Source organism: Halichoeres trimaculatus, unplaced genomic scaffold (genome assembly GCF_033239565.1).
Source record: "Halichoeres trimaculatus isolate MK-OKI-2021-1 unplaced genomic scaffold, fHalTri1.1 fHalTri1_scaffold_7, whole genome shotgun sequence".
NCBI lineage: Eukaryota > Metazoa > Chordata > Actinopteri > Labriformes > Labridae > Halichoeres > Halichoeres trimaculatus.
In genome coordinates, this window is record NW_027437185.1 from 25,708,373 (window position 1) to 25,732,014 (window position 23,642).

General features: G+C 40.6%; 1 protein-coding gene across 6 annotated transcripts in view; it reads left to right on the top strand.

The window, feature by feature from the left end:
• The window catches only part of LOC141793369 (teneurin-3), a 177,423-nt gene that overhangs the window by 147,068 nt on the left and 6,713 nt on the right, over positions 1-23,642 (top strand). For 4 of the 6 annotated variants that reach the window (XM_074674011.1, XM_074674013.1, XM_074674014.1 and 1 more), the window contains 7 exons: positions 8,774-9,023; positions 11,369-11,389; positions 15,177-15,409; positions 17,146-17,300; positions 20,374-21,257; positions 22,357-22,532; positions 22,954-23,189. In XM_074674011.1, the coding sequence (XP_074530112.1) occupies positions 8,774-9,023; positions 11,369-11,389; positions 15,177-15,409; positions 17,146-17,300; positions 20,374-21,257; positions 22,357-22,532; positions 22,954-23,189 (1,955 nt within the window). The remainder of the gene's footprint in view (positions 1-8,773; positions 9,024-11,368; positions 11,390-15,176; positions 15,410-17,145; positions 17,301-20,373; positions 21,258-22,356; positions 22,533-22,953; positions 23,190-23,642) is intronic. The other 2 variants (XM_074674012.1, XM_074674015.1) reach the window with 1 other exon arrangement.

Below are 23,642 nucleotides of genomic sequence, written 5' to 3' on the forward strand. Positions count from 1 at the left end.
CCTCTAAGCGATAGCACCAGCAGTGGAGTCTGGCAAGGTTATGATGGATGTTTCTTCAGTTTGATTCCACACAGAAGACATAAAACAGAGGAATAATTCCAGATAAAAGAGTTTTTACCTCCACCAAGGAGGTTATGTTTTCGGGTGAGTTTGTCTGTTTGCTTGTTTCACTGTGAACAACATAGCTCAAAGAGAAACCAACTGATCTTTATAAAATTTTCAGGAAATGTTCAAAATGGGATAAGAAAGAAGTGATAAATTTTTGGAGGTGATCTGGATCACTGTCTGGATCCAGGACTTTTTAAGAAGATTCTTTATTATTGTGAGATAAGGCTGTTTTAACCATATGTGTGTACAACTCCATGAGAAGTGGTGGGATGGCTTTGCAAAACAATCCAAGACAAGGTCACCATAATTTCTGACAGATGCAAAAGTATGATCAAGATCCTGGCAATATTCTGGATACTAAGACCCGGAACATGAAATAAGTACTGGGTCATCATAATTTTCAACACTGTCAGGTAGCAAATTATCGTACAAACCTGCAACTAACAGCAAATTCTAGCAGGGAGTGTAACATTAATGTAGGACTGAAGTGTTGCATGAAAATCACAATATACTTGGCATAGGTCTGCGCTCTCTGAGAGCTTTTCTAGTTATGAATGTATCCTTCCTCTGCAGAATTGTATGACTGATTTGGCGGGTATGTTTGTAGTCCCTGGATCAGTTTGGGATTTTAATACAGTGTGGTTTGACTGCATGCAAAGTGAGCTGTCCTGAAATGGCTTTGTGTTAATCTTACCTATTTAATGCCATCATTTGTCAAAAAATTCAAGTTTTTTAGAGGTCATTGTGTGAAGAAAAGATAAACCAAATTTCATCACTCTGAGAGAGATAAACCTTCAGCACAACTTTTCATTTTAATGTGGAGATGGAGCTCCATGCTGCAAATTTATCATCACCTCCTCTTGTGGTGCAGAATCTAATTTTAAGAAGAACCGTTCCTTTATTAACTTCCCTGCAAAACATCAAGCACTGCCTTAGGATGCCTCTGCACCTCTTCCTCTCTTTGGAGTTGTATCGCACACCCACGCTCACTCAATAAGGGGTCGTACTGTTCACCTTACAGGTAGGAGTATCACTCTCTGCTCATTCCTTCTCTGTTGGTATGCAGAAATAAAGTCAATTCCTCAAAAGGCAGCGAAAAAAAGTACAAATGTAGCTGTAGGTAAGCTTTTTATCAAGCAACAGGTTGGCCATCAGCTGCTCACATCATCTCAGACTGCATCACTTTGAAGTTTCCAGTAATAACTGTGCTGCTCATGCATTTGGATTCCGTGCAAAAGATGGTTGAACCGCCTTAAAATTAAATTTCAGTTATTTTCTTTCAAGTACGAAGTCTGATGTTCAAAGACCTGCAAATGCAGAACTTAACAGGATACCCTCTGTTTGTGATTAATATAGTGGTAGTTTATTAGGCTGCAGCAGTAGTTCTGGGGAGGTTGTAGAGGTTAATGAGGCTCAGTGGTTTAACAGCACAACATTAAAGTGTGTGTGCAGCTAATTGTGCATGAAAACAGACTACAGCTTTATTTATTCATGCTGCTGATATTGTAGTTGAATTGCTGCATGTATACTTTTCATATCTTTTGGGAATAAAAACACACTGGAGGAAGTGCAAACCCTAGCTGACCACTCACAATCCTTGTGGTCTCTCTGTGGTATCGCCACAGCCCGGATGTGTAGTAACTTTTACGAGGCAGTTTTCATGAGCTCTGGTGGAGCTACAGAGCATCTTTACTCCTCCTCTGCAACCGCCGGCACAAAAGTATAAATCTGGACCAAGCCGCTGTCCTTTTGACCAGGTTCATCGAGCTGTACGCAAACCTCAGAGGTTGTTTCCAGATATTTTGGCAACAACTGAAGATCTGTCTTAAAGGAGGAATGTTTGTGTAACTGGTGATCCATGTTTCCTCCCTCTTGTGTTTAGGCTTTTATAGCATCCTACATGTGCACCCACAATTGGCAGGGGCAACACAATTCATCCCGCAGCAGCACACAGTAACATCATCCATGTTTTCTGCATGTGTAACACTCTCCTCACATCTTGCATATTGCCCAGGTTGTCTTCTCTCAGGTATGGTTGTTAAAAAACATGTCACAGATGCAGTTTCTGAAAATGAGTCTTCCTCTACTTTGTTCAAACCTTGATGTGACTTTGTCCTGCATCTTTTGTCGAACATGAAAAGAACAGACACAAGGGCCCATCGCCGAACCCAATCTGTCAAGCCATCGTGAGCGCGGAGTTTGTGAAGTGTGCATGAGAGCGCCGCAATATGCCTCTAGCTTGACTGCTGTCGGAGCGTCGCGTTTCATCCCACCCATCTCAAAGTATAGCGGCCCCATTTCCAAAGCCTTCACTGTGGCAGCATCACAGTTGGAGTTGTAGTTGTTGTGAGATGCGTTTGTGATCAACAGATAGGTGCACGACGTGTGATATGCTAATGTATGCTGCTGCCTTTATTAGACCGAGCCGTGCTTCAAGTCTGGATTTATCAGAAAATTGAATGTTACTGAGCATGAAAAACCCTCACGTGCAGGGATGTTCCTCTACATGGCAACACTGATGACAGAAATGAAACAACAGCCAGATGGTGTTGAGTTTCTCTTATGCAGTTAATACTGCAGCATCCCCCAGGCTTTTTCCACACGTTTCACTTGTCTTATTACGGCAGCGCCCCCAAAATAAATAGCAGAGTCTGACTAAATTTAAAATACTCAAAAATAGTTACACAAACTTGTGCTGTTGAGTCTCTCCTGCCCCTGTCTGACAGGAGCTTAATCAATTTGCCAAAAGGGTTTCATGTTACAATCCTTTTAGCTCATCCCAAACACACTGAGCTTCTTAAGACTGAGAGATGTTTGTGTTAGCGACATGGTATATTAGTTTATGCTGTGTTCACATCAAAGTATCATAACCCTATTTGTAATCTCATCTGTCTTTGCTCTCACACTTATGAATTTTAACCACAGAGGTTGTCTGTAGGCACCTGGTTTCTTCCCCTCATGTTTTTTTTTTCCAATCCAAACTGAATTATTCAGTCTTGCATTCAGCCACATTTTGACATTTGAGATTTATGGCCCACGTGGATTCTTTTTCTTTTTGGGAGGAGGGGGTTGAGGACTGCGGTTCGATATCTTCGGTCAGCATGAAGATGAATCCAAATCTCACCATTTACCTTCATTGCTGCTCCAGTATTGATTCTTCAATGCTTTAAACCTTGACTAATGTCTCCTCCCAAACATGTTAGTGAGCATTGGTCCTCTACAGATGCATGGCAGTTTGGCTCGAGACAATTTCTAGTGCTCTTTGTTATGTGACTGCTTTATTTTGCACCACTTGGAACATCTGAGACCTTTTTCTCCCCTCATTTGTGGCAAAAGACCTGAGTAAAAAGACATCTCTCTTCCTTCTCTCCAGAGCCTGTCGAGCCAGATAAGGCAAATTGCTGGTGTCTGTGCTTTAGTCTTGTCCTCCTGCCCCTCCTTTCTTCATTACAAGTGGATATGCCATCCTCTCAATCTGCGGCTTGTTTCTATCTTGGGTAACATAGCTGATTCTTTTTTGACACAGCCACAGGGTTCAGTACACTCATGGAGTGTACTTACTGTACATCTCATGCACTCGTGCAGAGAGGTTTTTTCTGCCCACATTTAGCCTCTATCATAGAGGATCAGAGGGAGCCTGGTGGTATCTTAGAGAACGACACAGTGCAGAGGAGAACAAAGAAGGACAGGGTGCAATTAAGACACTCTCTCACTCCTCCCCTACCAATCTTTGTACTCTCTGTGTGTCACCAAGGTGACATTGCTCAGGGCACTCCACTTTTTTTATCAGGTATGGAGGCTCGGCCTTGCGTTTGTACCATTAATCATCCTGGGAGCTGTGATGTTGGCATTAAAGCATTTCCTTCTGACTACATGACTTAAATTAGTCTTTTATCAAACATATAATTACCGTCTTTAATGAGTCTAAGACAGGAATCAATTTAAAAACTGCTCTTTAATGAGTACAATGTGCATTCAGAGGCACTGGTTTGCAGTTTTAGACTGTGTAGGCAGAGGATGGGAATAAAGCAAAAAAATCTGAAATGTAATCCTCCAGTGGTCTCTTCCTCTCCTCCTCCTTTAACGCTAAATCTACGTCTCAATGCTCGCTCTTTGTTTCCAATGTCTATGTACCTTTTGCCAAATCGCATGTCACTGTCAGACTCTAACTGTGTCTGAGGGTTAAATAATGTAGCAAGAGCTGCGTGATGTGCAGTTACATGACACTACGGGCTGTGTGCTCCCTGGATGGAAGAGCCACGGAGTGATCTCAGAGACAACAGGCTCAAAGAGATTTATAGTGGCATGGGTAGAACTGAAACTGCTTACATTGCAGACAACATCCAAGCTGAGTCAGAGCAGGGATGCTCCTTGTTCTATTGAATCAAAGGTAATGTTCATTATTTTCAGAGTGTTTTATTTGAAGTGACAGGATTTCAGTTTAAAAGTCAACCTTAAATTTGACGTGAGGTTCATTTGGCTCTTGAACAGACAGCCAATCGACATGTCGGTTCAGTTCTATTTTTACACACATCTATTCTTCTGCTTGAGTAAAGAACACATCTACTTTTGATAACCTGGATGCCAGATTTTTCATAGTAAAGCAAAGTACTGATGACTTCAGTAGTACGTACTGACTTCACCCCAACATTCACACGCCTCCACACATTCATTTAATAATCAATGAGCCCACACATCCCTAATGGTTCATCCGTTCAGCTGTCATACTCCAGCTTTGATTCAAAATCTCCTCTGGAAAACCCACCGAGGGAGAACTGCTTTAGTAAAGTGAGAAAATAAAACTCTGCCAAACTTTAAATTGTGTTTCTGTGCTTTCAGAAAGCAGCAGCTTTATCTTATTTTTGAGAAACTTTTGTTTGCAGCTCTATAGATGTCACCCAAACTCTGCTTCAAAATGAGAACAAAGTGACATGAAAGTACAGAATAAAAGTCTAAAACACATCAAATGACTCGAAAGACATTTCAGTGCGGACACCGTGGGAGTCCCCCTGTTCAGCCTGGGGCGTCAGACAGTCACAAACCAAACTCCCATCAGTGCTGCACTCCAGCTGAGACGTCACAAGTTTGATCCTTGCAACAGTCATCAGCAGTAATGTGTCATGACCAAGTGTCCTTGAGGGAAGAAAGCTGAACCCTAATCTGCTCACTCACTCTGATCTGCCTCACACAACAGCAGCAGAAGTTGGAAATGAAAGTGACAGAGTATATAGTGTCCACACTGTGCTAGGCGTGCATTGTGGGGGGTTGCTGATGATTGATTATTGTATTTAATTCGTTCCATTACGCTGTCTAATAGCCTATGGTAAGACTTGTGTGTACAGTAAACTATGATGGAAGTGTAAATAGAGAGAACTGCGGCGGCGTGCCAAAATGACCTCGGTATTAAATGTTTCTTTTTAAAAAAAAAAAAAAAAACCTGAACGTCAGCCAAAATGTGAGGCTGCTGTACTGCTGCAAGTGATCCATGTCCTACACACTGCATTAGGCTGCTGGATATTAGAATTGTCTTTCCTGTGAATGTTAAGGAGCTATTACACAAACAGGAATTAAAATTCTACTCACATTTCATAGCTTATTTGTTATTTGTAGCTTTGTCTCTGAATGTAGCGTCAACCTTTAAGCTCGCTGAGTGTTTCTCCATCTCCCCGTGTGTTCCATTCAGTAAGCAGACACATGGATCACAGTTCAATTAAAGTCCCAAGGTCGTTCATTTGATGGCGTCACTCATAAAGCAGTCTCCGGGACCTATTTGTCTTTGTTAGAGGCTCATGTTTAATGCTGTGGGATACAAAAGACAGATTGGTCAGATCGCACCGTCAGGAGCCTCACCGGACTGTGCTTTCATTTGAATTTGCCCTTCAATCAATTAAATCACTGAAAGGAACTAATCAGAGAAGGGACGAGCAGCGCTGACCGCACGCTTGGTTTCACACACATGGAGTTTCACGATGGCCTGCGGGAGAACGCTGAGGGAAAACGACATTATGTGGCCATTCAGTGGTGCCATAGATCCAGTAATTAGGACAGAGGCAGTGCGAATTCAAACAAGTTGTTGGATGTGAATAATTAAGGGCTTCCAGCATGCACTTCTTCTCTTTGATCTGCTTTTTCCCCTTTGAAGAGAGTCCCACTGTATCAGAACCCCTTCCTCTGAAAAGTCAGCTATATCTGCTTCTTGCTAAAATAATAATTAATATTAACTGTGACTCACCAAATACGGTGAGTCCTCTATTATAAAGGGAGGTGCACAGCACTGTATTAGCACTAAATGTCTCTTTGTGTCTGAGAAAATACAGCTTCCTCCTAAGCTTAAAGATTAATTATAAATCATAATAGTACCAAAAACTTGTACCTCTGGTCTGTGGCAGGTTGAGTCCACATTGGTAGCTCTACCGGAAAAATAAAACTATGAATATTAAAGAGTCAAATTTAGAAAGATATGTATGTGAATGTTTATCAATGGCCTGAGCCATTGTCTGACCTCCACTCATATAAAAAGTAACAAAACAAATAAAACTACCAAAAGCTGAGGAAAACCTCTGCTTGGCACACGCTGTACAGTCAATTATTTTATAACTCATTATTTTTGAAGCTATGAGTTTCGCCTATTAAAGGGCATGGTGACCTGGCTGATGCATGCACTACAGCTGTTAGCAAAGAGGCTAACAGCTTCTTAACCTTATTATCTGGTGGACAGAAGCTAAGATGAGTCAGTTGAGTTTCTGTGTAATTCTTTTTACTAACATTTGTTTTCATGGTGTAGAGTTGGCAGTAAAGCTAGCTACTGGAGCTGCAGTTGACCTCAACCTAGGGGTAGCTTTTACGATTGTTAGGTACAGATCCACTGTCCGCAAGCAGTTCTTCTCAAGACTTAGTCTACCCATCTACATGGGTCTACCCATCTACATGGGTCTACCCATCTACCCGTCTACCCATCTACATGGGTCTACCCATCTACCCGTCTACCCATCAACATGGGTCTCTTGTTGTCTTGAACTGAAGAGTCTTGTCATTTGTATACCAACGATCCAAAAAAGTTTCTATTAGAGATAGACCGGGTCAATACCGAGACCGATAACCAATATTTGGAGCCAGTATTAATTTGCAGTCAAAGTGCAAATATTGGTGTCAAAATTTTTAACAATACAAATTCCAACACTTAACTTCATTCAAATTCCTTTGATCATGAGTTAATTAAACAGCTCCCAGGCTTAGCAGCATGTTTTATAAAGTTAAATGAAAACATAAAAATTAAATAGCTTAAGTTTTCTACAGTAATTAAAGTTTTCCAAAATTTCACTGTAACTGCAATAACTGTAATAACTGCACTACTGATTGGCTCTTTCCCAAGTCATGGCTCTGCTTGCAACCATCAGATGGTACTGTGGGTGGGACAGTGCTGGGGACAGAGTAGTGACTGCAGACAGCAGGGCGGCTGTGTCAGAGCCGAAACAACACAGTTTTAAATTTGTTTCTTATCCGCCGTTGGATTAAACATAAGGCTGATGCTGTTATGCCTCAAAATGCCAAATATTGGCTCCGATAATTGGCCCGGCCGATAATCGGTCTATCCCTAGTTTCTAAACTTGATATTATCACACTTATGTGGTTGCTTAGAGTGCCATCTTCTGGTTAAATGATGCACAACAATATCTTTTGCATACATCTGTGGAAAAAGTCACATATCGATTTTATTACAGCCAAAAAAGTATCAAAGGTGAGTTGCTTTGCACCAAAATTGAAGGCAGTGTTAACCAACATGCTTTTGCTTTAAAGAAACCAGCGACTGTTCACACATATGTAACCAACAGTTTGGTACATAAAGAATAGTCTATACACTAAAGTCTAACTCAAAACCTCACATCAAACCTGTCAAATTAGAAAAAAATACTGCAGTTACCACAAAGGATTGTTCATTTCTGCTTTAGTTTAACCTCTGGTTCCAATTTAGTGAAATTACATTTACCCTGCAATAACCTGAGTCAGCTATTGCACTCAGTGTGGAGGAAGAGAACTTCAGTGAAATGGATGTGTTAATATATTCTTGCATATACAGCCATATTTAGTTCACTGGGAAATTACTTCCTCTGTACTTGAGAGAATTCATAAGTTAAATTAGTCAAACTTTTGGATTAATATCTGAGAGTTATTAATTTGAAAAGGCAACGCTTGTCTTTCCTCCATCTCTTTTATGAGAAGAACAATTTAACATGGCTGGGGTAATGACTGTTACTGCATCTAAAACCACAGCTTGTTTCATGTGTGTCTTTTTGTGTTCAGTAGAAATGAGTGAGACACGTCTTTAATTAGGGAGGCTGAGTTTTCAACTTTAGCCAGGCCACATGTTTCTTCTTGTATTCAGGCTGAATTTGGCTCCAGCTCTTTATTTAAAACAGATACATGTGTTTACTTATTCCACTATGGGCAAGGAATTAAGCAAGAATATGTCCCAAAATGTCAAATTCCTTCCAAAATATGTTAATTTCTGTGTATTTAATTTTGATTTGGTCACACTCATAAGAATATTCCTCTTAGGAGAATGCCTTGTTAAATAAAGGATAAATTATGAGTCCAGAGTCAGCTAACTGTGACAAAGACCAATTATGCTTTCACACCCACAGATAACTGCTGTTTGTTTTCACAGGCATTCTTTACAAAGGCAGCGGCGAGAACCAGTTCATCTCCCTCCAGCCCCCTGTAATCTCTACTGTCATGGGGAATGGGCGACGCAGAAGCATCTCGTGTCCCAGTTGTAACGGACAGGCCCAAGGAAACAAGCTGTTAGCGCCTGTGGCTCTAGCATGGGGCATCGATGGAAGCCTGTACGTCGGAGATTTCAACTACATCCGAAGAATTTATCCATCCGGCAATGTGACAAGTATCATGGAGCTGAGGTAAGATCAGAGGCTACTGGGAGGAGTTTTTTTCCCATATTAGATTATATTTTAAGAAACTAAGCAATATAAGGTTTAGGTTGTAACTTTGAATTTGTAGGATGGGGTTTTGTATGAGCAGTTAAAGAGACATAATTCATAATGCTACATTTGACCGATCTACATTTCAGATCTAACAAATCACATTTTGTCTGCAGCATGGAGGGCAAATAAAACACATGCTCGACAGACCTTCAGTCACACGTCTTTCCCTTACCCATAGAAATTTGAAATCTTTTCCCCATCCATCTCCATAATTAGGAAAGACTTCCTGTCTTCAGCGTGTAATTGGGATGATTTACACCCTCATGCCAAGTTGGCTTTCCTCAGCAAGGACTCTGATTCGGCCAGTTGGCTTATTTCAGCGTGGCAGATGTTGATTAAATGTACATTTGGCCATCATCTTTCAGGAGAGGTATAAATGACAAACATATGACAACTGCTTAAACGGGACACAGGTCACTAGTTTGTTAACATTAAGTGGTTTTCAACTAAGTGTTGAGATTAACTGGGTGGATGTAGATACTTGATTGTGATTTTTGCTGACATTTCTGTTTGGTAGTGTAGGGGGAAAATATCCTCTGTGGTGTGTGTCCACTGATAGTGTTTTAATGCCGGCTTTGCTTATTTCGCTTGGTTAGGAAAGCTGTCTTAAGGCACTTCCTCTTCCCCTGGGCATTAAATCTGTTGTGTATTGTTCTGTGTGCTAAATATCTACTCCTATTTAAGGAAATATTACAAAGAAAACATCCACACAATAGAAAGGGAATCACATCCTGGCATAAGCAGCAGCACAAGACTGATGACCTTATCCTTCACCGTTGTTGTTTACATCTGAAGTCCTACTCACTCTTAATTTTAATTTGACCCTGAAGGACAAACTGTGACATTAAGAAAGAGCACCCATGAAGTTGTTGATGAGAGTGGTTTTGTTTACAGGTCGTTAAATATAAAAAAAAAAAAAAAGTTGATGCCACCAAGGCAAAAAATGCTCTCAGTGGACACAGGCCCTTAGTCAATATAACTGAACTGCAACTGTTTTAATAACTCTCTCTCTCTCTTTTTTAATTTTGAGATAGAAAGTCAAGGAATTGTTGGTTTAAACCGAAACATGAGGTTTAGTTGTGTTCCTGCCTCATTAACAAGAGTAAATGAAGAGTAGTTTTGTTTTGGACCTTTGATCGGAAAAAAGAAGCAATTTAAAGACATGTCTTTAAATATTGATGAGCTTTTTCAGCGTTTCTTTTCGACAATATATGAATAAAACACAAAACATTCCACCAGTGAAGCAATGATAGAAATTGCAGCTCTCATAATGTCTTCCACCCTGAGTGGGAAGCAGGGTGCTCGCTGTAAGGAGAATGCATGCTCAGCAACCCTCTTCCAGGATAAATAATGGTTTAAGAAACGCTTTGTGTCTCCAAGCAACTGTTTACTCTGTTAACAAGGAGAGAAACACTAAACACTGCCATGAAGAATTGTGTTAGCTAAAAGGAATTTAGTCTGACATAAAAGACACACTGAGGAAAATTTAAGTTTGCATTAGAAGCCACTTGCAGCGCTGATATAAAAGTAGAAAATTTGGTTTTTCATGAAGACCCCATGTTTCTGTTGCTTGCAAAATATTTGGTTATTTTGTATTTGGTGTTAGTCTCTTTCAAACATTTACACATCAGAGTGGTTTGCTTGTTGCGTAAGAGTTTAAATCCATTTGGGATTCCCTTTCAGCTGCTGTTAGTCTGTATTTAGATTCTGGCTTCAGTGGCCAACGTAACAAGTGGCAGAATCAATATTTCAATACAGGCGGTCAAATAGAGAAAAGCAGTGGTAATGCAGGATGGGCTTCTGGAAGATGGGAGTACATATCCTCCTCTCTGTGGGGTTGCGACTCTCAGCCACAGTCTCGCTTCTCTACTTTCAGCCAAACAAATTTTGTCATCGCCTGATTCCGTCTCCGGTGGCTGTGTTGATTCTTCGGGGGGATACTTTGGCTTTCTACATCTCAGCTGTTTTTTTTTTTTCTTCCACTCAATACAGGGGGTGGAAAAAAAAGTCTCTGCATTTTAAAGCTAAATTATTGAGTCCTTGTTGGCACTCACCACTTGTGGTTTCAATGAGGATAACAGGACTTAAAGTGAAAAAAAGGAATCAAACTAAAGCTCTTAGTCACTCCTTTGACAAGAAAAGTGATTGGGTAAACAACAACCTTGGAAATGAGAAGTAAAAGTATCCTTTAAAGATTTGCCCATTTCACTGTCTGGATTCTTCTTCCCTCCTTTTACTCTTCTCTCCTTTCCGTGTCATAGAAATAAAGACTTTAGACACAGGTAGGTGTTTTGTCTTAGTGCATGCTTTTTAAACATCACCATCTGTACCATCCTCCATTTCATTCTGGGAACTCTTTCTTTTACAGTCGCCTTTAGAACCCATGATTACCACATGTAATTATAGCAAAACAATTAAAGCTTGATTGCATCCAAACAAGAGGCGGAGAGCACAGTTTGTGGGGAAAAAAAAACACAGTCGCAAATTGGCTGCAACATACACTGCAAATTTTACATCACTAAAGAACTGGAAAGTTAAATTATGGATGTGGAATTAAAAAGACATATAGGTACAATCAAGACATGTGACAGTCAAATACAATGGCACTGCAGTAAATCGTAAGATAGTAAACCTTTTTAATTACAGTATAACAGATGTAAGGTAGTTACTCAAATACTTTATGTTTAAATTATGTTATCAGATAAAGTTAAGAGCAGTGCTGGAAATGAGTTTGTTAGAAGTTGACTGGACCAAACACCGCAAAGTAGACTGGGATTGCTTAGTTAAGCTGACTGTCAAGGTGCTTCATCTGCTCTGACCTGAATTAGGGACTTTTGTATAAATTTTTAAATCTATTTGTCTGCTGCCAGCAGCTGCAGTTTCCTCCTTCATGCTCTGCTACAGGATGCTTCTTCCCCCTTCATCTATTTTTAGCAGCTCAGATCAGACGCAGCAGAGTTTTGATCAATGCCAGTGTCCGAGCATTTCCTTGTAAGCTCCACCTGACCACCAGAGAAGATAAATAAAGCTGTCCGGTGCAGTGGAGTGCAACACAGTTTGTTACCCGTCACCTGAATAAACTTTGTTTTGATTTTTCTCCAGAGGTGTCGTGTAGCTCTGATGTCCAGGTCATAGTCAGTCCATGAGACGCATGTTTCTTTTGGGTTTGTTTTTGTGAACTTTGAATGGATTACTCCTCAAAGGCAGCAGCACATTCTTTTATATATATATATATATATATTTATTATATTTTTTTCTCTTAACCAAAGCAAACACACTTCAGGCCTGAATATTAGAAAACAGAACTGAAGAAATTACTGTCTTTTTTATAAAAAGAAACTCCAACACAGTTCTTAAAACTTCAAGACTAACAAGAGAAGTGGTTCAAAGAAATGCATTGAGCTCTACATCTTGAACTTTGTAGATTTTCTGTTTTGAGCCACAAAAGCTGACTGGAAAAGTCATGAGTGCAACGTGCAGATTTTGAAGATGTGCACATCAGTTTCTCTCCCTATCCATCGCTAAATAACACCCTGGTCTGAAGGTATTAAGTCCCTCTTTGTAGATTCAGAACCCTGTAATTGCATTTGTACCTGGAATGTTTTTATCAAACCATGGTCCAGTTGGAAGCATTTAATTGTTTACCAGTCACTGCCAGGACTCTGTGGTCGTCCAATCAGGAGATAACTTGCACCTGCGCTAGCTCCTTGGGACAGGTCTGTGGACAGGCATGATGGTTTTGAAGTTTGTGAAAGGAAGTAAAATCTCAGAGGAGGACACTTAAAAGTGAAAAAGCCTCAGTTTCTACTTGATCTGGTAGAGAAGGGTATGTCAAAATGGTCCAGACTAAAAGTCTAAATAAGGTTGCAGGTCTCAAAAGTGAAAGGGGATTTTGCAAACCGTTAATGTGTCGCCACATCCTGACTGATTAGCAACTGAAAAACAGTGTAAAGTGAAAATCTGGAGAGACATGAGACCATGCCTCAAAAATGTGTCCTGCCAACTGCACCTGTTCAAAACTGTTGTTACTTTGCCAGATTAAATTAAAATGAATTGGATGTTTAAATTCATTAAATCATAAAATCAATGTACTATGTGATACTATCAAGACTTGCTATGAAGCAGCCGAATTATTTCATTAAACCTTATTCTACGTCAGCTTCCTGGTTTTACCTTAAGATATCGCTAACAGCCTTCTAGACTTTTGATACCCCTTGTATAATGAGTGGCTAATCAGATGGAAAGGGGTCAAAAGATAAATGTTTGTAATTCTTTCTACATTTACAACTTCTAACTCGGCAGTGCAACAATAAAACTGTATTTAAACTTTTTACCCTACTCATCATGTCAAAGGATGGGGACTTTGTTGGGACTTTGTGAGCACAGTGGACAGTTTTTGCTTGTAGTTAGAGAAATGGACATTTTCAGACTAGAGTCCACATAATGCTGCCCTGAGAATCCCTTTAGATCTGTCTGAATGTTAGAAGCTTTGCAATCTTACGACTTGTTGCTGATATTTTATGTTGGGTGTAATGTCATTCAGATGTTTCCCTCATTTCGCCTACATACTGAAGGTTAAGTGCACTGTAAAAGAAAGGGTTACCAAGGTAAGCCTGGCTGAATACTTCATTAAAACTCTTATTTTGAGCATTCACTTTAACTCCTAATAACTGTCAGATTTTTATGACTTCATCCTCATCATTTTATAAAGACGTTTCATTGCCACGTTTATTTTGCTGTCACATTATCCCATTTAAAAGCCAACCAGTATTGACTGAGGTACCATTAAGCTGGAGTACAACCAGAGAGCCCATGTTTATGACTGCACTGTGGAGTGAGTTATTTTTTATGTTAACTGCCGCTGTTTTTAGCTCTTTAATGACACTTAAGCACCTGCTATGTATCAACTCTGGCTTATTAGAGCACTTGAATCCAAGAGTTGTTCAGCATTTGGAATGATTTTAAAAAACACCATAACAGAAAATGAAAATGTAATTGGTTTTCTAATTAGATTTGTGTTTGTGTAGCTAACAGTCAATCATCTGCTATACGATCTTTGATCACTAATGCTTGACACATCGGCACTGTGATTCAAACAGGTTAGATCCATTATGAACCTGTCAATGTTAATGAGCAGAGCAGGATGATTTTCATTAGGTTTTGCATTTGCTAAACACAAGTCAGTCATTTCTGTTATTTCTGAAGGCTGTTCCCAACAGGGGATCCAGAACACAAGTTGTCATTGTGGCTTTGAACACTGGAAACCCACAGCAGTGGTATCCTGTTGAATTCTGTTTGACTTCCATCCTTTCAACCTTTGCTGTCTCACGTTCTTTTTCCTTTTTTTTTCCTCCCAATGTCTCTACTTTCTTTTCTGTGTGTGTATTGGTGTGTGTGTTTGTGTGTGTGTGTATGTGAGGGGATGCTTCAAACATTTTTCTCCTGACATTAAAACAGACATTATTTCCTTCTTCAGTTCATTAGCCACATAAATGACAATTATGCTACTTGTGTGAGGTTGATAATAAGGTTTATATTTTAAGCTGCAACTGGACTGGAAGAAAACAGTTACACTTAATTAGGCACGTATGGTGTGCGTTTCACAAAATAACGGCCTTAATGATGGCTTAAATGCTCAGAACACGACCTGACGGGAAATCCGCATTAACTTTCTGCCATCACTTTCAGAGCAATTAAAAAACAGTCTGAATATGGTCCCCTGATTCCATTACACCTAAAACAATATATGGAAGTATGCAGGTCTTGAATTAAGTATTGAAACAATTAACCTTTTACAGTCTCTTAAATGTTGGAGTGCACAGTGAACACGTTTTATTCTCAGACAGATGTACATGAATCAGCTCTGTCAAAGATTCCAGGTTTTGGTTAGATGGTTTCTATTTTCTTCAGGGTCAGTTGGGGTTGAATGTTTTTTTTTTTTTTTTTTTTTTTTAGATATTTAGCACAAGATCACATTATAGGGATAGGTTAAATGGCTATCTTGCCACACTCTAAGAAAAGGTCGCAATATTCTAAGAAAGCATAACTGAGTTTTTGTCTTGCATACAGTAACAACCCAGCACACCGGTATTACCTAGCAACTGATCCAGTCACTGGCCAGCTCTACGTCTCAGACACCAACTCCCGGAGGATTTACAAACCAAAAACCTTAACCGGGACCAGGGATCTGCAGTCCAATGCAGAGGTGGTGGCAGGGACGGGGGAGCACTGTCTGCCCTTTGATGAGAACCACTGTGGCGATGGAGGCAAAGCTCCAGAGGCCTCTCTCACTGGACCTAAAGGTACAGACTAATGAAAACGTTGTGCTGACATGTAGGGGTGGGATAATGTGATGGGTTTCTTAGAGACAGTAGTGGTACATTTAAATGCATGGGCACTACTGTGCCAACACAGATGTGAGTCAGATATCGATGTTAGCAAGCCAATAACAGAATGCAAGTGTAAAGTTTGTAAAATGCAATGGTGTGATATCAAAAAAGCAGTTGTTTGAACCTCCAGAAACATTTTTTTTTTTTTTTTGCATAACTTTGGAATAACCACTGTGGAGATGTTGACATGATTGATGTTTTTCCCCCTCAAACACATCTTGTGAGAGTTAACACTACAGGCATCTCAAGCTTAAAGTACAAGCAATCCAAAAGTTCATACCCACGACTCACAACCGGTAGCTCACATTCAAAATAGCACATGACTGTTTCTGCCATTTGTGCTTGGATTGCTCACTTTTCCATAAAGTCTTCTGGATGAAAAGGCGAAGATGAATTGTTGTGCGTTAGTTGTTGCCCGCTCTGAATGCCAACTGCAATAGCTCAGCTTCAGCTGGGTGATAAAGGCTCGAGTGAAGGCAATCTGAGAGAGCGACTCTAATGATGGAGTGGGTGGAAGCCGAGACCGGAGAAGAAACAGCAGATGGCTCCTATTTTTTTCCTCCCCTCAGACATTTGGTCAACTCGGCTCAAATGTGACACTTTTCATCTGTCTGAGAATCTCAGACCGTCAAATAGCCAGCTCCCAAAGATTCACCGTGGGCTCCCTGGGCTCGTCAATGTTTTAGCAGAAAGCAATCTTGTGTAGACCTAGCCACAGGTCAAACCAAACCACTCACCTTCTATAGAAGCTTTTAAAGGCTTCATTGAAAAAGAAATCAAAGTCTGAGGGGAAAAACTGAAAGTGAAGCTTATTCAAAACATTTTAAATCCTCAATACACCAAGCAATCTTCCACTATACGTCAGATCAGCAGCTCCACGTCTCTGGGATAAACATCAATACCCCAGCATGTTAAAACCAATGTGGAGAATAAAAAATAGTCTCCCTCCATGTGAGGTATGATTGAATCCCATAGGTGCTGTTCTCTATTAAGCAGCCGGGTGACACAGGGAGCGATGAGGAGGCTGTCGTGCCCTGTTAATGTATTTTCCCAGTTTGGGACAAATGGTTATTGCAACTCCACACTGGCTCGGCTGCAACTAAGAACTCTGAGCTGACACTCAATCATTGAGACAATTTAGTCCACAGTTGTCACCATGGCAACTGCCTGTCTTTCAACCCCTTTCATCCAAAATTGGCCAAAGCTGTCATTTCCGCTCTCTCGCTCATTCATTTCTCAAATGGTGTGCAGATTGTTGATGGCTGCCAGTGTCCAAAAAATGTCAGAAAACCTCCAAAAACTCAGCCCTCATTGACACCCCCATCTCCTGAGGTCCTTTTTTAGAGAGGAGGGTTACAAGATGAGGCAAGTGCATATATACCGTATGAATACAGCCTTTCCCACTTCTGCCTTAGAAATTATTTAATACCAGAAAAGCAGCCTATGAATTATTGACTGCTGTGCTTTTTGCAGTGACCTGAATAATGGGAAGGCAAGCTTGACACATGTATCCATCGTGTTCTGTCCACTGAGTCATGCAAGCAGAGATGCCCATATCAGCCCTGTTTTTCTGTTATCACAGGGCTTTTATTCCCTCCTTTCTTCTCATCTTCTCTCTTTTTCTCCCCTCTCGCACCTGATGTCAACAGGCATCGCCGTGGACAAGAACGGCATGATTTACTTTGTTGATGGCACCACAATCCGAAAGGTGGACCAGAACGGCATCATGTCCACTTTCCTCGGCTCCAACGACCTGACGTCTGCACGCCCCCTGACATGCGACAACAGCATGGACATAAATCAGGTGACTTGAGCCTCCAAGTGCCAGACAGTTGTTAACCCTGCTTGTGAGCTCAAACTGAGTATGTCACAGTGCCACCTTGTGCTCCACCCCTCTCACCCTTTTTCAGGTTTCCTCGCTCATGACTCATCACTGGTGTACAGCCTTTTGTAGCTGCTTATACACATGCAGTGTACCTCATCTTTTCCATTACATATATTTTTGGGTTATTTTTCAGGTTGAGTAAGACATACAGACCCATTTTATGAATCTACCACCTTGATATATTATTATTCACAGTCCCAAAACTCTCTCCTCCACCAAGTAAAAGACCTTTTTTACATGCTGCTCCTTCAGTCTGGTTCCTTATGCAATTAAATTTAAAATTGCAAAATCCGGTCTCTCTCTGGGAATTTCAAGCATTGCAACAGAAACTGCCTGCTCCCTCTTTCAGCTGCTAAACCAGAGAATATTCAAATCTGGCAACATATGTGTTGTTCATTTGTTGTTTAATGCCGTTAGCTCATTCCAACTCATTTTCTCCAATGGTTTAAGAGCACCCTGAGGTGTTTTTTTAATGTTCATGTTCAGTTTGTTCATGGATGGGATGTTTATGAATTATTTCTCTTAATAGTATTTCTGGTTGTATAATCAGACTTTAAGGCTCAGAAGATGTTTCCAGTTATCTTTGTTGTGACATTACTCAGTGACATTGCTTGTATTGCCTGTTTGAGTCAGGGTACTGTTAGAAAGAGAACTTTAATCTTCGAATAGAGTTCCTGGTTAAACAAATGTTAAATACAAAATAGACACTGACAGATGTTATCAAGGGTAAAATATGACATTTGCGGGGAAAAAAAGCTCCAATTCCTACAGCGCCAGCAAGACAAAGTTCTCTGTGAAGACTCATCAGAGATGAATAAAAAGTTTTCTGCTCTTAACCCAACAAGAGCAGACCATTTTCTCTGGAAGTACAGGGGAGAATTTTGAGTGAGGAGGAAGATGTGATTTAGGCAGGAAGTAGAGACATGAAGTGTTTATTGAGGAGATGAGTTTTCAGGTCACGGCAGATGATATGGAGGGAAGAATAATTACTCAGTTTGGGGGGCTTGTTTTGATGTGGCTGGGGTTGAATTAGTGTTTAGTGTTCCACTGGAAATACTCAGGATTGAGGACTCTTACACCATACATGATAATGAAGCAGGGCCCAGTGGGGAGGCTGTAGCACATAAAACCTTCGCTTCTTACAGGAAGTAATGGTAGCCGGCTTTGTCCAACAAAATTTAGCATCTACCTGCACAAGAGGAGATATAAAAGCAGTGCTGTGTCCCCACACAATGGGTTATAGCATTACAATACCATGAAACCTCTTCCAAAGAAACTGCCTGCGCTTGAATTTAATATCTCTCCTCATTTATTTCTTCCAGAGTTTTGAGCTCGTACTGTCAATGAATAATGAAAAAAAATAAAAAGCCAAAAAGGCTTTTATCACATAAAAACTGTCACTTCACACCATCTGTATCCTGTATCTGCAGAAAGTGAATTCTTAAGTGTGGTTTTCTGATGAGAGTGAAAGTGCCTCAGGATCAGGTTGTACCTTCTATCACCTCTTACATATGTGCGGCAGACATAGTAGTGCTCTTTCAATTTGTTTTTAACTAACCAATTTACATTTTAATTAGATTTCTGATGTTTTAATGCTGATCAGCTTCCTTACAAAAGCACACGCAAGGCTTCAAACAAACACTTCAGAACTAAACAGAAACAGCTACTTAAGTAAAAGTGCAAGTAACCCTGGAACACATGTTTATAAATGCTCAACTGTCTTCTTGACAGATTAGATAATAACAGACATGCACTGAGCAGGAGAGAAAACATGAGAGTATTTTCTGTCAGCATAAGGGCATTTTCATCCTTATGCTGACCATAAACAGCAGAGAAAGCAATTTGTGTATGTGCGGGGGTGGAGAACATAAAAAGAGAAAACATAAGAGAACATAAAGACAAAGGATTAAGCTTGTCACTTTTTGCTAATTACTAAGTCATTTGGTTTGAGCCAATAAAGACTCAGTGTTGGCGAGACAGCGGCTCCTCAGGCATCCCAGCAAGAGAATTGGCTCTACGCAGTTCCACTAGTGGCAGCCTTAAAGGCACTGTGTTTTATTATTAATCACCCTTTGGAAAAGCACAATTCAAAAGCATTTTGACAGTTTTAATGACACAGTTATGTGTTTGAAGGCCAGGCCAGTCATTTGTGCTACTATAAACAGCTTTTTATTCTCTGACACATTTCTGAAAAGCAGACTGTAATAGATGGCCAGGGTGGATTCTGATATCTGCTTGTACTTTTTCCAAGATGTGATTAATGCTGCCATCCTGCTGAGATTTTTTTTTATTTTTATTTTTTTGCTTAGTTTTGATCTAATTTGACATTTATTTATTTATTTAAACCTGAACTGACCAACCGGCGGGTTGCTCCCACCTCTGGTTGCAGCAACAGTTATTACAACACAGTTTCAAAACGGCATGAACCACTAACTATACTGTGTCAATAAAAGGAGTTAACTAATGACATTACACTCCATTAATATCCTACGAGTGACATGTCTTAACTATAATGTTAAAAAGGGAAAAGAGTACAAAATGTAATGTTTTAAAAGTCATTGTGGCTTTGATTATCCTAGAAATATATGTATAAGCTTCATAAAAAGATAAGAGCTAATCTTAAACCCAGAAGCTGTGGGATTGTTATGTCTTTGTTTCCTTCAGGCCAATTAAATGATGCTCTCTACATATAAATTCTAGCACATTAAAACAGAAGAAAACTTTGCACTTTAAAAAGTTAGGTTGGGTTCCTCCATAAATCATATCATTATGTTTTGTTGTCGTTTCTATGCTGGCTCATAGCAGATTACTTTTAGGGCCCTGGACTAAACTTCATTTTATTCATCACTTAAATGATGAGCCACACTTTGTGCTGCATAGCAATTATAGGTCATGTGTGTTTAGAGTGGGTAGATATTAACCTTAACCTAAAAGAAAACTGTTAACCTTTTGGAATAACTTGAGACTAATGTGATGATTTCCTGGATTCCAGGTGATTCTTGAGTGGCCGACAGACCTCGCAGTTAGTCCAATGGACAACTCGCTGTATGTTCTGGATAACAACATCGTGCTACGCATCACAGAAAACGGTCAAGTGAGCATCGCAGCTGGCCGACCCATCCACTGTCCGTTGGCCGGACTGGAGCGCGGTGTGGCTGGTGGTCAAAGGGCGCAGCTAACCCCTCTGGAATCTGCTGTCTCCATCACCATATCTTACCATGGAGCCATCTACATAGCAGAGACAGATGAGAGGAAGATGAGTAGGATTCGGAAGGTTTCTGTGGATGGCGAGATAACGCATTTGGCCGGGGCTCTCTCGGACTGCGACTGCAAGAACGATGCCAACTGCGACTGCTACCAGACAGGGGACGGCTATGCCAAAGATGCGAGGCTCAATGCTCCATCTTCGTTAGTGGCGGCTCCAGATGGAACCCTCTATGTGGCAGACCTGGGCAACATCCGCATCCGGGCCATCTCTAGAAATGGGCCAACTTTGACTACCACTGTGGGCACATATGAAGTGGCTTCCCCTGATGCCCAGGAGCTTTATGTGTTCGACAGCAATGGCACCCACCAGCACACTGCAAGCCTGCTCACAGGGGACTTGAAATACTCTTTCAGCTACAGCACAGAGAACGACATCACAGCTGTTACTGACAGCAGCGGAAACACTCTGAGAATCCGTAGAGATCCAAACCGGACACCCGTGCGTATTGTTGCCCCTGACAACCAAGTGATCTGGCTAACCATGGGCACCAACGGTGGACTGAAAACACTCACAGCGCAGGGCCAGGAGCTGGTGCTTCTTACTTACCATGGTAACAACGGTCTCCTGGCTACAAAGACTTCAGAGATTGGCTGGACAACTTTCTACGAGTAAGTATAATTCAGAGTGGCAGGTTCTGTCTGTGCACATTTTTATACTGCTGCCAAAGTGAGACTGATTTAGGTCACAGTCACTTTAAGCTTTCTGTATCTGGAACAAGCCCATGGTTCAAATAAAACACACCTCCCATTTTGTGCATACTAATAGAAATTATGTAAGCAAATGCACTTGGCTTTCTGGCAGATACTTAAATGCTCAGGGAGAGTATTCCCTGCTTCAAATGGATGAGAGAGCAGCACAAACAACCTTGCTGAAAAAAGGATTTCGCATTGAGCTTTCAAGTCACCTAATACTGAGCTGGGACTGAAACTAGTTTCTAAAAACTGCTAAACTAAAACCTAATGAAACCAAGTGGCAAAGATTTAGCTACCGGTGCAGCTCTGTGTTCTGCCTTCTCTCATTGCTTATTCCAGTTTACTCTATAATTGGGGCTCACCTGCACACTGCTTTAGGCTGCTCATTTAATTGAAACCTAATTATAAAATTTGCCTCAGATCTGTAATATAGCCTAGTTAGACTATAACAACTTAATATCCACAAAGTATGCGACCCTTTCTTATTTCCATGTGACTAAAACAGGATAGTCAAGTGTGGTAATAGTAAGAAATGGAGTAAAAGAAAAAGCCAAATGTGTAATAAAAGGACCATCTATCCAGTGACACTTTATTTTGGCAGCATGTCCTGTCAGTGATTGAATTTTTCTCCTTTGTGTAATTCGCTGTCATGTCCCATTACAGCATAAATGATACCCCAGTATAACTAAAAAAGCAAAGCATTCAGTTGAGAGTGTAATGACATATCAATCAAGCAAATAATTGAATTCAGTCATATAAAACCAAGGCGAAAAGGGTGGCTGATGAGATGTGTCATTCTCCCATATCAAATATTTGGATGGCGCCTTGGGTTGATACACCCCCTCACTTATGCTCAAGAAATTGAACACCAGAAAAAAAAGTGACATTTTAATTACAATAAAGTCGATTGTCTTCCTCAACAAATATAAAAGAGATGATAATTGAATGCACTGTGGCACCGAGAGCCCTCATACTTATCACGCCTTTGTCATTTGATGTCCTCTTTCTCCAACAGCTATGACAGTGAGGGACGGCTAATGAATGTGACATTCCCCACCGGAATGGTGAATAACTTGTACACAGACATCTACAGCGCCTTGACAGTGGACATTGAAAGCTCCATGTCAGAGGAGGAAATCAGCATCACCACGAATACCTCAACCATCCGTGCCTTCTACACGCTGGCTCAGGGTAAGACAACAAGCGTCGTGTTCCCGGCTCTGGTGGCTACTTTGTAAGCTGTTATTTGTCATTGTTTCAAGGGTCGCCAGGGCAATGTTGAGTAAGCTTAAGTCGTGTATCATTACGGCTCAGAGGGTCTGACAGACGACAGTGTAAATGATTACTCTCTCAGTGTGCAGGTTTGGAGTGTCAGGGAGACACATCAACCTTGTATCTAAATGGTTTCTACTTTCTGCCAGAGCCAGATGGTCCAGTTATTTCAGCACATCATTCATGTGCACTGTTTAATGAAAACTATTTAGTTTTACATATTATGGACTCAAAGTATAATTAAGTACGCCCAAAACTTTGCTCAGGGGAAAATCTTAAGCATAAATCCTTGTTTGTTATCACCTCTGTTACAAGCTGCTCTTTTTATTATCATCAACAGACCAATGTAGAAGTAGCTTTCAAGTGGGCTTTGACAATTCGCTGAGGATTACTTATGCCAACGGGATGGACACCCACTACCAGACAGAGCCCCACATCCTGGCAGGAGCTGCCAACCCAACTGTGGCCAGACGCAACATGAGCCTGCCAGGGGAGAGTGGGCAAAACTTGGTTGAATGGCGCTTCCGCAAAGAACAAGCCAGAGGGAAAGTAATCGTGTTTGGGCGTAAACTCAGGGTATGTTCGGTTATTTCTTCTTTTCCTTCTTCCTTGTGGCTTATGAAAATGATCAGCATACAAGAGTAGGTATCTGCTTTCATAAAATTAGATCTTAATATGTTGCAACAGTTCCAAAGAAAGGGACAGGAATTAATTTTATAAAGGTTTTAATCTGATTAAACTGTCAAAAAACTGACAGGTGTTTTTGTTGTTGTTTGCAGCGGCTTCACTCTTTATTAAAGCCTAAAAAAGCATCTTAATCTTAAAATTGAAGTGAAGGAGTAGCCTCCAAATTTAATCCCTAAGGCAGAGGAATATCAATGGTCTGGTCCTTTTAACAAGTCCAGCTTCTCTTATTTCTCCTCGGTAGAAAATGACAGCCAAATTTATTGTTAAAGGTACTTCATGAACTCAACTTTGGACGCTTGCTTTGCCTCTGAGTAATTTTTTATACCTATTAAATTTAAGAGG